This window comes from Mustela nivalis (genome assembly GCF_964662115.1).
Source record: "Mustela nivalis genome assembly, chromosome: 10".
NCBI classification, from domain to species: domain Eukaryota; kingdom Metazoa; phylum Chordata; class Mammalia; order Carnivora; family Mustelidae; genus Mustela; species Mustela nivalis.
The window spans coordinates 76,073,707-76,089,255 of record NC_139029.1 but is presented as its reverse complement, the minus strand read 5'-3'; the positions used below and the strand labels follow the sequence as shown (position 1 = coordinate 76,089,255).

Below are 15,549 nucleotides of genomic sequence, written 5' to 3'. Positions count from 1 at the left end.
CATCCTGTCAGGGTACTCCCTGCATGGAGTGCCTTGGGATCCCCGGGCCCAACCTACTTCAGCTCCTGCTGTCCCATCAAGGTGCACTCTACACGGAGCACCCTGTGACTCCTAGCCCAATGCCACTTTGGTTCCAGTTGTTCTGGCATAGTGCCCCCTGCATGCAGTATCCAAGGACCACCTGGTTATGCTTCAGCTCCTTCCACCTTGCCAGGATGCCCCACTTCCACTGCCTGCTGCCCACTTTGGCTCCAGCCATCCCACCAGGATGCTTCATGGCTAGGACACACCAGGATTCCCAGCCTACATCTGTTACGGATTCAGCTAAAGTCACAGGAACAGTCTACATTGTACATATTCCTACACATGGTCATTACCTCAAGTCTAAGAAATAGCTGTTCTGTGTAATTTACATAAACACAGAAAATTAAACAAAATGAGATAGAGGAATAGGCTTCAAAAGAAGAAAGCAAAATTTCAGAAAAATAAAGAGAGCCTAGTAATCTACATGATAAAGAACTCAAAGTAATAGTCATAAAGATGCTTACTGGACTTGAGTGGATAAACTCAGAACTTCAACAAAGATAAAAAAGTATAAAGAACCAACCAGTTGAAGAATAAAGTAACTGAAATGAAAAATATACTATAGGGAATCAACAGTAGATGAGAAGATACAGAAGAAAGGATCAGCAATGTAGAAAACAGGGTGATGAAAAGGGTCTAAGCTGAAGAGCAAAATCCTGAAAGGATTTTTTAAAATGAGCATAGGTTAAGAGATCCTTAGGACAACATTGAGTGTATTAACATTCACTTGATAGAGGTCCCAGAAAAAGGAAGAGGACAGAAAATTTGAAGAAATAATAGCTAAAAATTTCCCTAACTTGGGGAAAGAGACAGACATCTAGGTCCAGGAGGCACAGAGAGGCCCCAACAAGATGAACCCAAGGATATCTACACCGAGCCACTTGATAACTAAAATGTCAGAGTAAAGATAAAGTATCTTAAAAGTAGCAACAGAAAAGCATCTGGTTACATGTAAGGAAAACCCCATGAAGCTATGAGCTGATTTTTCAGTAGAATTTTTGCAAGCCAGAAGGAAGTGGTAGGATATAGTCAAAGGGCTGAAAGGAAAAACCTATAACCAATAATATTCCAACTAGCAAGGGTATTCAGAATTATAGAGTCTCCCAGACAAAAGTTAAAGAGTTTACCACCACTAAACCAGCGTTACAAGAAATGTTAAAAAGACTTCTCTAAGCAAAAAAAGATAAGTCATAATTAGGAAATTATGAAAAGAAAAAACCTCATAAGTAAACATAAAGTTAATAGGTCAATCACTGAAGAAGCTAGTATGAATATTAGAAGACAAATGTAATAAAATCAGCAGACATTTCTCTAAAAAAGACATTTAGATGACCAACAGACCTATGAAAAGATGCTCAACATCACTCATCAGGGAAATGCAAATAACCACAATGAGATATCATCTCACACTTGGCAGATGGCTAAAATAACTCAAAAAAGTTCTGATGAAGATGTGAAGAAAAAGGATCCCTTGTGTGCTCTTAGTGGGAATGCAAACTGGTGTAGCCACTGTGGAAAACAGTATGGAGGTTCCTCAAAAACTTAAAAATAGAACTACCCTATGATCCAGTAATTGCACTACTAGTACTTACCCAAAGATTATGAAAACACTAATTTGAAGGGATACATACACCCTTATGTTTACTACAGCATTATTTACAATAACCAAGATATGGGAGCATCCCAAGTGTCCATCTATAGATGAATGGATAAAGAAAATGTGGTACACACACACAGTAGAATATTACTCACCTGTAAAAATGAAATCCTGCCATTTACATCAACATGGATGGATCTAGAGTTTAGTGCCAAGCAAAATAAGCCAGTCAGAGAAAGACAACTACCATATGTTTTCACTCATACATAGTATTTAATAAAGAAAACAAATGAACAAAGGGGAGGAAAAAAGAGACAGCCCCCCAAAATAGAATCTTAACTGTTAAGAACAAAGAACAAAGGTTACCAGAGGGGACGTGGGTAAAATAGATAAGGGAGATTAAGAGTACATTTACTGTGATGAGCATTGAGTAATGTATGGAATTGCTGAATTGCTATTATTATATACCTGAAACTGATAAAACAATGCATATTAACTATACTGGAATTATAATTTTTTTAAAAACGTAAAATCAATTATATTTAAATTAAGGGACTCAGAAAGTAAAAAAGATGTAAAATATGACATATACATAAAACATGAACAGGAAAAATGCAGTGCTTTCAGAGTGAGTTTGAACTTAAGCAACCATCAAGTTAATACAAATCACTATATAATTAGGATGTTATATATGAACCTCACGGTAACCACAAACCTAAATCCTTAAAAGATTCACAGAAATTTAAAGGAATCCAAGCCTGAAACTAAAGAAAGCCACCAATCACAAGGGAAGAGATTTAAAAGAATGGACAGAGAAGAACTATAAAAACCACCAGAAAACAATTAACAAAATGGCAGTAAGTCCATACCTATCAACTTTAAATGTATATGTTCTAATGCTCCAATCAAAAGACACAGGGTGACTGATTGGATTAAAAAAACCCATCTATTATGCTGCCTACAGGAGACACCTCTCTCTGATCAAAAGACACAGATTGAAAGGGATGGAAAAATGCAAATGAAAGTGAAAAAAAAAAAAAAAAGCCAAGAAAGGAATACCTATACAAAAGAGACTTTAAGACAAAGTCTCTTATTGTAGTAAGAGACAAAGGGGATTACATGGTGATAAAGGGATCAATCCAACTAAAGGATATAACAATGGTAGATGTCTATGCACCCAACACAGGAATACCTAAATAAAGCAAATATTAACAGACATAAAGGGAGAAAATAACAGTAATACAGTACAGCGGAGGACTTTAAAATTACACTTACAGCAATGGGTAAATCATCCAGACAGAAAATCAATAAGGAAACAGTGGCTTGGAATGATATATTAGACCAGATGGACTTAAGAGATATACCTAGAATATTTCATTCCAAAGCAGCTGAATATACATTCTTTCCAAGTGCACACAGAACACTCTCCAGAACAGATCACATATTAAGCCATAAAGTGAATCTCAATAAGTTAATTAAAGATTTCAGTTATATCAAGCATCTTTTCCAACCACAATCCTATGAAACCAGGACTCAAATACCAGAAAAAAAAAAGTCTGGAAAGACCACAAACATAGGGGAGGATAAATAACAGGCTCCTAAACAACAAACAGGTCAACCAAGAAATCAAAGAGGAAATTAAAAAATACAGGGAGATGAATGGAAATGAAAACACAATGGTCCAAAGTCTTTGGAATGCAACAAAAGCAGTTCTAAGAGGGAAGTTTACAGTGATACAGGGCTACCAAGACACAAGAAAAATCTCAAACAATCAAACCTTAGCCCTAAAAGAATTAGGAAAAGAAAACTAAATGAAGCCCAGAATTAGTGGAAGGAAGGAGACAATAAATAAAGACCAGAGCAGGATTAAATGAAATTGTGACTTAAAAAAAAAAAAAAGGAAAAAATAATCAATGGAAACTAAGACATGCATCTATGAAAAAATAAATAAAATTGATAATCCTCCAGCCAGATTCATCAAAAGAAAAAAGACTCAAGTAAAATCAGGAATGAATGAGAAAAATGGACAACATGGAAATACAAAGGATTTTAAGAAGCTGGTATGAAAAATTATATGCCAATAAATGAGACAACCTTGAAGAAATGGATAATTTTCTAGAAATATACAATCTTCCAAAAAAGTGGAAGAAATTCGAAATGTGAACACACTAATTACTAGTAACAAAACTAAATGGAGTAATCAGAAATCTCCCAGTAACAAAAGTCCAGGACTAGGTAGCTTTACAGGTGAATTCTACAAACATTTAAATAAGAGTAAGTACTCATTTCATTTTTTTCTTTTCTTTTTTTTTTTTTTTAACATTTTATTTATTTATTTGACAGACATAGATCACAAGTGGGCAGAGAGGCAGGCAGAGAGAGAGGAGGAAGCAGGCTCCCCGCGGAGCAGAGAGCCCGATGGGGGCTCGATCCCAGGACCCTGAGATCATGACCCGAGCTGAAGGCAGCAGCCCAACCCACTGAACCACCCAGGCGCCCCAAGTACTCATTTCAAATGATTCCAAAAAACAGGAAGAAAGAAAACTTCCAAATTCATTCTATGAAGCCAGCTTTACCCCACTACCAAAACTAGACAAAGACACTAAATAAAAAGAAATGTACAGGCCAGTATGTCTGATGAACATGGATGCAAAAATCTAAAAGGCAATCTACTGAATGGGAGAAGATATTTGCAAAGGTTATATTATATTATGCAAAGGTTATATTATTATGTTATACTGATAAAAGGTTAATATTCAAAACATATGAAGAACTTATACAACTCAACACCAAAAACAAAACAATCTGGTTTACATATGGGCAGAGGACCTAAAGACAAATCCTTATGAAGAACTACAGATGGCCAACAGGCAGATGAAAAGATGCTCAACATCAAAATCAAGGAAATACGAATCTAAACTACAAAAAGATACTACCTTACACCTGTCAGATAAGCTAGAATCAAAAAGACAAAAATGACAAGCACTGGTGAGGATGTGGAGAAAAAGGAACCCTCACGAACTGTTTGGTGGAATGTAAATTGGTTACAGCCACTGGGGAAAACAGTATGGAGGTTCTTAAAAAACAAAAAATAGAAATTCCATATAATCCAGTAATTCCACTACTGGGTATTAACCCAAAGGAAAAAAAAAACACTATTTCAAAAAGAGATATGTTCTTGTAGGTTTACCACACCATTATTTATAATAGCTAAGGTAAGATAGGGAAGCAACCCAAGGGTCCACTAACAGATAATAAAATTGGGTATGTATTTATATACACACATGCACAATGGATTATTCCTCGGCCATAAAAAAATGAGAGCTTGACATCTGCAACAACATGGATGGATCTAGAAGACCTTGAGCTAAGAAGAAAAAGAGAAAAATAAGTACTGTGTGATTTCACTTATATTTGGGAATCAAAAACACAAAACCGGGGTGCCTGGGTGGCTGAGCTGGTTAAGCATCTGCCTTCAACTTAGGTCATGATCCCAGGGTCCTGAGATAGAGCCCTGTGTCTGGCTCCCTGCTCTGTACGGAGCCTGCTTCTCCCAGTCCCTCTGTCTGCCACTCCCCCTGTTTGTGCTTGCTTGCTCTCTCTGCATCAAATAAATAAATAAATCTTTAAAAAAACAAAACAAAACCCAAAGACTCAAAAAAGCAGAAACAGAGCCATAAAAACAGAGAACAAACTGACGGTTGCCAGAGGGGAGGGGTGAGGGCAAGTGGGATACAATAGGTCAGCCATAGGGATAAAAAGTACAACACAGGGAATATAGTTCCCAGTGTTGTAATAGGCATAGTGTGGTTAACAGATGGGAGCTACAATTGTGGTGAGGATAGCAATGTATAGAGCTGCTGAATCACTATGTTGTACAATTGAAACTAACTTAACATTGTATGTCAACTAAACTTCAATAAAAACATAAATACAAAGAAAAGATTTATATGATCTAAGAAAACAGACTCGATCCTTAGTGTAGTGATTTGGTCCCTTTACACAAGATTGCAAATAACTACCTCAATGATCTTGAAGGAGGGAGATTCTACACTTCTGTGTATAGCATGTTGCAATGGATAACAAACTTGAAATTCTAGCCATTGTTCCTTCTATATAAACTAAACGTCTCTTTCAGAGTTTTATTTTCTCCGTCATGGAACTTTTTGTGGGGCAGGCTTTTAAAATTTTTCCTTCATATTCTTGAAAACAGTTCTCAGTTAATTTCAAGTCCTTTAATCTTTCCTCATAAATGCCATCTGACTGCTCCTTATTCAGATTGGTATTCTTTCCTAAACCCCCTTCAAGGTTCTCCTTTTCCTAAAATGTACTGCCCCCCCCCCCAATACATATATTGTTCTAATTAATTACTTCAAAACAATAACATACTTCCCACCTCACAGAAAGATACCACAAAATAAAATCTTTCAAGTCTGTGCTATCTCTGATGTACTATCTCAGGATCTTATCAAACACCCTCCTCCCCCCTTTTTTTGTTTAACTGACTCCGAGACTCCTCCTTTCTTCTTAACTCCTTATCTGTACACTTTAACTTTTTCATTAAGGAACTCCCATGCTATTACATACTGAAAGGGACTCAAGCCTCTATTTTAGTCCTGAAACTTGTTAATTCTGAATACTAAAGAAAGCCACAATAAACAAAAAATAAAGCTCCGAAAACTACTTCTACTTGAATAAACAGTAATACACTCCAGTTGGTATTTATGTGCTTTATGTAGGAAATACCTTTAAAATAATTAACAGAAAATGTGATTGGGCATGAGTAAAAACAAAAGACTTTTATGTTTCAATTATTTCTTTCAAGTGCTTTTAAATAAGAATAAAAACCTCTGGAGGTGACACTACAAATATGGCTTCCCACAACCTGTATGCTGGAGATTATAATTAGAAAAAAAAAAAAACGACCTAATTCCTTGCAATGTAGAAATCACACAGAAGAAAGGAAACTTCTCATTAAAACTCCGCGGAGTCAAATCTCTACTCTGAAAAGGCAAGGAGCCTTATATAACTGGTTCTTTACCATATGGTAAATGGTATGACAACAAAAGCAAAAAGCCAAGTGCATCTTATTGATAAGACTATTATTTAGCAGACTGCTCCACACATGCTTCACCTCAGAAGGAGAGAATGCCAGTCAGGTTAGGACAAGTACCTTCCATTTGTTATGACTGAGCTATCAAACATCTGGTTAACAGGAATTATGCACAGTAGTGAGAGGACTTTCACAGTTTGACAGCTGAAACAAGGAGAGATTTCTAATTAAAAAGTGGCAGTTAAAAAACCCCCGTATTATATCCAAGGTTTCAGAGCTGTACAAACACTAACGTCTGCGGAGTCACCTGTAAGTGTGTGTGCAGTGTGTACCCCATCAACTGTGAAAGCTATAGAAAGAGAGCCGTGGTATAGCGAGCAAGTGGATGACACGTCCTGCAGTGTGATCATTGTCAGTCATGAAGCCAGATTTTTATATGGCCTTCCCTATTGTGGTCCCTACTGCTTTGCTCATTGCACTCATTCCTCCTGGAGAATACATACTGTGGCTTCTGGAACACCAGAAATCAGTCCAGTCCAAATTACCCCTTCCTGAATAATATGGGTGATATGTGTGAAGATCACGTAGGCACTTGCCTGAAACGATATAGCATAGATATCCTTCAACTTTACCCTCAAAACTAGAAGAAAAGCAACAACTCTTAGAGTTTCCTGAGTCTTTATTGTTGATTTCCAAACTCACAGAATAAAAAATGGTAGGCTGTTGAAAAATGACACTGACTGATACTCTCAAAGTCAACACAGCCTCAAGAGAAGAAAGAGCTGTGAGAACATCTATGTGAATAAATGTCACCAGAAAGCATGCTTCTCTTTGGTTTGGGGTTGGAGGAAGGGACAGGAAGTGAAAAGCCACATACTTTTCTGTACCTATCAGATTTGAGAAATTACTGGGTTCACACAGAGTTCTGTTGCAATAGGGAAACCTGTTCTGCTGATTACCGTGCATAAAGGTGATGAACATGCAGAGGCTGCTAAAAGATAATGCTGGGCTTTAAAGAAATTCTTAAACACTCACTCATCCTTCAGAAGCTAGTGCTGGGAAGGAGAAGGTAAGCAGCATGCACCAGCACTAGGCTTGTCACTTTAGCAATTAAAACAGAACAGATACTACAATACCTGACACTTGGGGGGCTTCGAAGAAAACAAAACGAAAAAAGTCTTCTAGGACAGATGAAGTATTTTTCCTAATAATGGCCTGGCTAAGTGCAGACTCTAAAAGCTGAGGTTTACCTGCATAGTCTTCTTTTATAAGGCTATTCCACCACTTAATTTCCTTAAGTGGGATTTAGTCTCAATCTATCCACCAAGTTTCCTTCTGACAGCTGACGTATCTGAGGCTTTGGACAGGTTAAGGGATTTATCCAGGGTCACAGTGGCTAAGAACAGTGCTAAAAATGGACACCTTTATCACAAAGGCATCTTGCTTCCCAATGAAGTCTTGTTACTCCTTCCTTCCTGTAGTAACAATTGTTACTTCACCCATATTTTATCTTCTAAAAATGAGTTGGGATTTCTCCTTCTTCTCTACAAGAACAAATGCTAAATGATAAAGGATTCAATCAGAATACCTCTGTCTGTACATACACACACTCAAAACTGAAACAAAAGAGACCAGTATGTAACACAATGGGTCGAAATGTCATCTATTTTCAGAAATTTGAGGGTTCACACAAACCCAAGACATTTTGCAAAATGCCTATCTCTGATTTAAAAAAAAATTTTCTATTATAAACTTTGAAAAGGAATTTTATCTACTTCAGGGCTCCTTAGCACGTAAGTAATGAGGATTTCATGTTCAACGTAACTCTTTTTCCATCTTGCCTGTTTTTTACTGGGGAGAATGAAGAAGAATATTCAACTCTGTCAGTGATTCTCTAAAAACATTTGTGTAATCTGTGGCCCCTGGCTTCATCCCTGAAGTAACAAAATACACCAGAGCACAGGGAAAGAACCAAAAAAGCCACTCTGAGGAAGAAGAGTTTTTCTTTTTCCACGTATTAACATGGACTGGCTCATGTGCACAGGTAACTACCTCGTGGCACTTTCCTAAGCTGCTGTTGATGCTTTTTTATGTAGAAGGTAAACACGGTTTTACAACTGACAAGGAATTCAGATACTTTAGTAGGGGAGGTGGGTGGCTTTCTAAATTGGAGTAAATGAATTTGTTTCCCTTGAAGAAATGCCAGTTGTTTTCCCAGTTGTTCCCTTTGTGGCAGGATCTCAACCACTGAGTCAAACATATGAAGCTTCAGTGATTTCCAAGTTTGTCAAAAGATTTTTTTTTTCCCTTTATGAGACTAATTTGTTGGTCTTTAACCTTTCTGTGAAGTTGCAGTAAGGTTTGGCTCTGTGACTGATATGACTTTCTTAAGGTCACACAGTCAGTAAGAGATGAGCAAATAACCCAGAAGTACTCCCACTAGTCCACACTTCTAACCACCTTTACCACACAAGTTCACATGTCTGATTCATTTTGAGAACTGAGTATACCTTACGATTTCAAAGGCCCACTTGTATATGTTCTTCAAATAATTTCTAAAATCTATGACTGCAAAATAAAATGTGCTAATGAAAACTGACAAGTCTGTTGTTTATAATTAATCTTTTCTCTATGACAGCCAAAAAGTACCTTCCAACACCATTAACCAATGAAGACTTTAGAAGAAAGCTAAGAACTGTCTTAAAACAAGCAAATCCTAGCAGACATAGCTAAGCCAACTGATTTAGCATAGCTCTGGTACACTAGTAATTGCTCTGGAATTAAGGATAGTGGTTCTCAATTCTGTCTGTACAAATTACAATCACTTGTGGAACTTAAAGACTACATATGTCCACCGGACCAATGAATTAAAATCTCTGAATCAGAAATTGATATTTTTTAAAAACTTCCTATGTGATTCCAATGTACAATGAGTGTTGTACTGTAAATTTCTCAAAAGAATAAATTTGAGTAGTTCTGATTATGTCTTATACCTGTTACCTACACATTTCAAAGAAACCAAATAGCAAAGGAAATGAAATCTTTGCATAAACAGCTAAGTAAGAAAACTGAAGGTAGCAGAGTCTCAAAGAATAGTCTCATCTATAGGAATTTATTCAAGGAAGTAATAATTTCTACCTGAGAGGTTAAGGAACACTTCTAAGGAGGCAGTGACATTTGAACTGGGCCCTCCAGGCTAGGACAGACAGATATGAAAAGGCAATTGGCATTTTATTTTTTTTAAAGATGTTATTTATTTATTTGAGAGAGAACAAGAGAAAGCACAAGAGGTGGGGAGGGTCAGAGGGAGAAGCAGACTCCCTGCTGAGCAGGGAGCCTGACAAGGGACTCGGTCCTGGGACTCCATTCTGGGACTCCAGGATCATGACTGGAGCCAAAGGCAGTTGCTTAACCAACTGAGCCACCAAGGTGCCCTGCAACTGGCATTTTAAACACAGTTCAGAGTGCTAACAAAGATGTCTGTAGAGGTAAACAGTGGACACAATGTAAGAAAACAAGAGACCAAGTTGGAGATGCAGGTTGGGACCACTTTAAGAAAGCCTTCCATTTCAAGCAACATGACATAGTAGGAGGTGGGGCATCACGAGGTTTCTGGCCTAATCAGGATTAAGCTTTAGTGAGATTATTGTTAAAGCTGGAGGAAGGATGGACTAGTTGAACGAAGAGACACCTGGCAAGGAGAACTGTTTGGGAAGGCTCTGACTGCAGCAGTCTGGGCAAGTCCTGAAAGCCTAATGTAAGTTAGCAGCACTGGGAAAGGAGACAGACCACTGGGTAAGGGAAGTTACAAAGGCAGGACTCAGCATTGACTTGATAGGGTGGATAAACACAAGAGAAGCATTAAGGACAAGTCGGCTTTAAACTCTGGGTAATTAGGAAGAGGGAGATGGCACCAAAAGAAATAGAGGACTTTTCTTTTTTTTTTTTTTTAAAGATTTTATTTATTTATTTGACAGAGAGAGGACAAGCAGGCAGAGAGGCAGGCAGAGAGAGAGGAGGAAGCAGGCTCCCTGCTGAGCAGAGCCTGATGCGGGGCTTGATCCCAGGACTCTGAGATCATGACTTGAGCCGAAGGCAGCGGCTTAACCCACTGAGCCACCCAGGCGCCCCAAGGGAAAGATTTTTAAATCATGCCAGGGGCGCCTGGGTGGCTCAGTGGGTTAAGCCGCTGCCTTCGGCTCAGGTCATGATCTCAGGGTCCTGAGATCGAGTCCCGCATCGGGCTCTCTGCTCAGCAGGGAGCCTGCTTCCCTCTCTCTCTCTCTGCCTGCCTCTCCATCTACTTGTGATTTCTGTCAAATAAATAAATAAAATCTTTAAAATAAATAAATAAGTCATGCCTGACAACTTCAATTTTCCTGAAGTAGGGTATGAGTTGTATTCTAAGAGTAAAGAGATGGTGGTTGGGTAGAGAGTGAAAATATTGATAACAGACTAGTCATTAAAAGGATCTTCCCTTATCCAGTGGTCTGTCTCCTTTCCCAGTGTTGCTAACTTACATTAGGCTTTCAGGACTTGCCCAGACTGCTGCAGTCAGAGCCTTCCCAAACAGTTCTCCTTGCCAGGTGTCTCTTCCTTCAACTAGTCCATCCTTCCTCCAGCTTTAACCCTGGATCCCAGGGTTCTGGGATCCAGCCCCACTTTGGGCTCTCTGCTCCCCATCCCCCCCCCCCCCCCCCCGTCTCTGCCTATTTGTGATCTCTGTCAAATAAATACCTTGGGCTCCCTGGCAGGGAACCTGCTTCTCCCTCTCCCTCTACCACTCCCCCTGCATGTGCTCTCTCGCTCTGTCAAATAAATAAAACCTTTTAAAATAATAAAATAAAAAAAAAAAACTTCTCCCTTCTACTTACAAATTTATTTATTATTCTTCACTTATTTTCTTTAAGTCTCAGATGATATAGTTCTCTCCTGTTCAAGCTATTCCATCTGACAATGACCATGGTCCCATTTCGTTGTGCCTCCCCTGGGACCCTGTTCCATTGTATATATATCTACCTCTCCATCTCATTCTCAATTTCAGATTATTTTTTTTTTTACTGCTCCTTCTCCAGACCATTTTAACATGCTTAAGTGTCTTTTCAAAATAAACTGTTCAGTCTCTTTCCTACTCTTATGATTTTCTCAACAGAGAATTCTAATTTGCTGACTCTACTTCCTCATCTCAATCTCAGATATAAGAGTTTATATATTCCTTCCAATTATATAAGAACTTTTTCTTTTTTCCAAATGTGCATCCCCCCACTTGGGGAAAGAATATGTATCTTAATTCCTTTTATTTATTTATTTTTAAAGATTTAGAAAAGTTATTTGTCAGAGAGAGCAAGTGTGAGAGAGCACAAGCAGGGGCAGCAGCAGGCAGAGGGAGAAGCAGGTTCCCTGCTGAATAAGGAGACTGATGTGGGACTTGATCCCAGGACCCTTAACCAACTGAGCCACTTAACCAACAGAGCCACTCACGCATTCCTTTACTTCTACTTTTAATGTACAGTTGACCCCTGAACAACATGGGTTTAAACTACATGGGTCTACTTAAAAAAAAAAAAATAGTACAGTACTATATTTTTCGTCCAAATGATTTTCTTGATAATTTACTTTATTCTAATAATATAGTATATATACAGTATATACATATAACATATAAATGATGTTTAATCATCTGTTTATGTTATTGGTGAGGCTTCCAGTCAACAGCAGGCTATTAGTAAAGTTTAGGGAGAGTCAAAAGTTACATGTGGATTTTTAACTGTAGGGGGGAGGTCAGAGGTCAGAGTCCCAGCCCCCATGATATTCAAGGGTCAACTGCATAACCATGTATCTTAATGTATAACCTTAGTTGCAGAGAATTAGTGGCATTTAATTTTATAGTTTTGGGAACTAGGAACATGTGAAAGGTGTGTATATCTCAGTTTTCAGATGAACATTTTTCTCTGCAATGAAACTGTAAGAATACTAGTTATAACCCGGTAACAATTTTATTCTTAGGAAACATTTTTGCATTGTAGCTGTTTGGCCAATCACTATAATTAAAAACCTCCATATGACAAACAATATCATAATGTGGGGGCTGAAAAACTCAATGGAAAGAAAAATCTGTAAATAAATGGAACTCTGAAATAGTACAGGTAATTCAGTTATTATAACATGATTTCATTTCCAGTAACTGCAGGTGTTCACAAAGCAGTTTGTAGTAGTTTCCCAAGTACTTTTGCTCCACTGGAATTTTCAGTATTATATTCTAAAATATTCTCTAAAGCTATGTAAAAATATTTAGACAAGGAGTAAAACAGAAGCATTTGAATTTTGCCTCCAAGAACTATGTGACTTTACAGTTAACTAGAACATAAGAATGAGAAAAGTCAGTGGCAGGAAGAATACTGAAGAGGTGTTAAGTCTCTATAATAAACAATCTAAACGGAAGTGTTTGAATAGAGGAAAAACACACTAGGCAATTAGGATTCTGAATTTAACAAATGCTTAATACACATGGAATAATTTTTAAAAATAATTTTTTTATTTTTATTTATTTGACAGAGATCACAAGTAGTCAGACAGGCAGGCAGAGAGAGGGGAGGGGAAGAAGCAGGCTCCCTGCTGAGCAGAGAGCCCGATGATGTGGGGCTCGATCTCAGCACCCTGGGATCATGATCTGAGCCGAAGGCAGAGGCTTTAACCCACTGAGCCACCCAGGCGCCCTGGGAATAATTTTTTCTTCTTAAAACTTTTATTCAACTTTGCAAGACTAGTTAATAAAATACATCCATAAAACTAGTTAAGGAAGAGTTTGCCTCTAGAGTAAAATTTTCCATTAGGACCCATTAATATTTGATAAATGCTTCCAATTCAACGAACAAATACCAACATGTAAAACATTTAAAGAATTCTCCAGAATACTGTCTGTGATGCACCAGATAAATAAAATATTTGGCACAATACCATATACACTCGGTAATTAATTGCTCTTTAACCAATTCTTCTATTTTATCAGTCCACAGAAGATAAAAGATTAAGTCCATGGAAGGTAAGAGAAAAGCAGTATTTGGAATCAAGTTTTTAAATCAAAGAAACTTTTAAAAAATTTAAATAGTCACTAATTTTATAATTACAGGAGTTAAAAAACAATCTCACATTTACATCTAGCTTTAACTGTTTTTCATTAATTTTATTAAAGATTTTATAACAATCTATTTGCAAAAAAGCAATGCCAGATTTGGTTAAAAGTAGTGATCCTTTTTAGGCTAGTCACACCCTTATCAGACCATACCCACCCTGGAAAATATGAATCATTACAGAGACACAAGGTCACTGTCCTTCCTTTCACTCATTATAGTAAGCAACTATTTTTTTTCCTTTGCAAAGCAATTTTACCTGTGCTACCAATTCTGTTTAAGTCCATAACATCAACAATAATTTACCCAAGTTGTTCCTATCCATTCACTTGATTTATTCTATAAGAAACGATTTTTAAAAATTATTTATTTATTTGAAACAGAGAGAGAGAGAGAAAGAGTGCAGGTAAAGGGCAGAGGCAGAGGGAGAAGCAGGCTTCCTGCTGAGCAGGGAGCACGATGTGGGAGCTGGGTCCTAGGACCCTGGGATCATGACCTGAACTGAAGGTAGACGCTTAACTAAGCCACCCAGGTGCCCCTGATTTATTCTATAAATACTGAGTATTTTACTTATTAAGTGCCAGACTGAGTGTTTGGCACTAGGGAGACAAAAGTAATCTAGACAATACCCTTGGCTGAAGGAGGTTATGTTTTGGTAAGGAAATAGTTTCAAATTCACCTCACTTACTGTAGATATCTTTCCTGGGTTAGTACTGTTTATGCATTGTCCAACTGCAATTTCTAGAAGAATGGGTAGCCTCTTATTTTCATGTAAAAGTGTGTGTGTATGTATGTATGAAGTACATGCATATGGCCCTAGGAATGATTTGTGGGTCATGAAAAATGAGAAGGAAGGGAAGGTAAAAATCATGAATATGAAAAAAAGTTAGTTACTAGAATGAAAAATAGTGGCTGTATATAGGTTAAGCTTAGAAATGCTGTCTTACACTTAATTCTCTTAAGACCTGCAGTGGAGCAGGGTAAGAATCAATCAGAGTCAGTAATAAAGCAATAATACTAACATGGATTTTTGGAAGGAGAAATACACAAGGCTTGGTTCATTCATTTTTGAAATTAAGTAAAGAAGGCAAAATGTTAGCAAATAATACAGGAGAGGTGCTTCTTCCCCTCCCCTCTCTCTGCCTGCCTGTCTACTTGTGATCTCTCTCTGTCAAATAAATAAAAATAAGGCAAGGAGAGAGAAACATGTGGAGGAAACAGTGGGAAAGAGAGGTGGGTGACAAGGGTTAGAGAAGAAAAATTAATAGGCAAATTTACCTTTGATGACATTCCCAGTTTCTTCATGGGTCTTATCCTGCCAGTTACCCTGTATCTTTTTAGTACTCCCAAGTACTCTACCTAACATTTCCTTGCTCCCTGCCACCAACAAGCCTAAGCCTCCACTATCTTGAGAAGTCTTCTGAAGATTTACCATGTCATATCGGGTTATAATTGCTTCCCTCTCCTCCTCTGCCAACCATATGGAGTGGTCAACATATGCTATGTATAGTATCTTCACAACTGTCTATTGCAATAGTCCTTGCAATTTAGTCTCCATGCCTATCATCCTAAAAAACTGATTTCTTGAAGGTCACCTACAACCACCTAATTGCTGAAGCCACAGCCTTTTTTCAGACCTCATCTTTTTTCAATAGAGGATAAATACCGGGTTCTCAGAAAGGTAG

The 15,549-nt window shown here is 37.7% G+C and overlaps 1 protein-coding gene across 7 annotated transcripts in view; it reads right to left on the bottom strand.

Annotated features, from left to right (window-relative positions):
• Window positions 1-15,549, bottom strand: part of RPAP2 (RNA polymerase II associated protein 2) — a 108,808-nt gene that overhangs the window by 27,074 nt on the left and 66,185 nt on the right. Inside the window, exon 12 of one of the 7 annotated variants that reach the window (XM_082688684.1) lies at window positions 127-7,330. The exons of the other annotated variants lie outside the window; for them this stretch is intronic. Within the exon in view, the coding sequence (XP_082544810.1) occupies window positions 7,315-7,330 (16 nt within the window). The 3' untranslated portion in view covers window positions 127-7,314. Of the gene's footprint in view, window positions 1-126; window positions 7,331-15,549 lie in introns of those variants that run through there. 7 annotated transcript variants of the gene reach the window in all.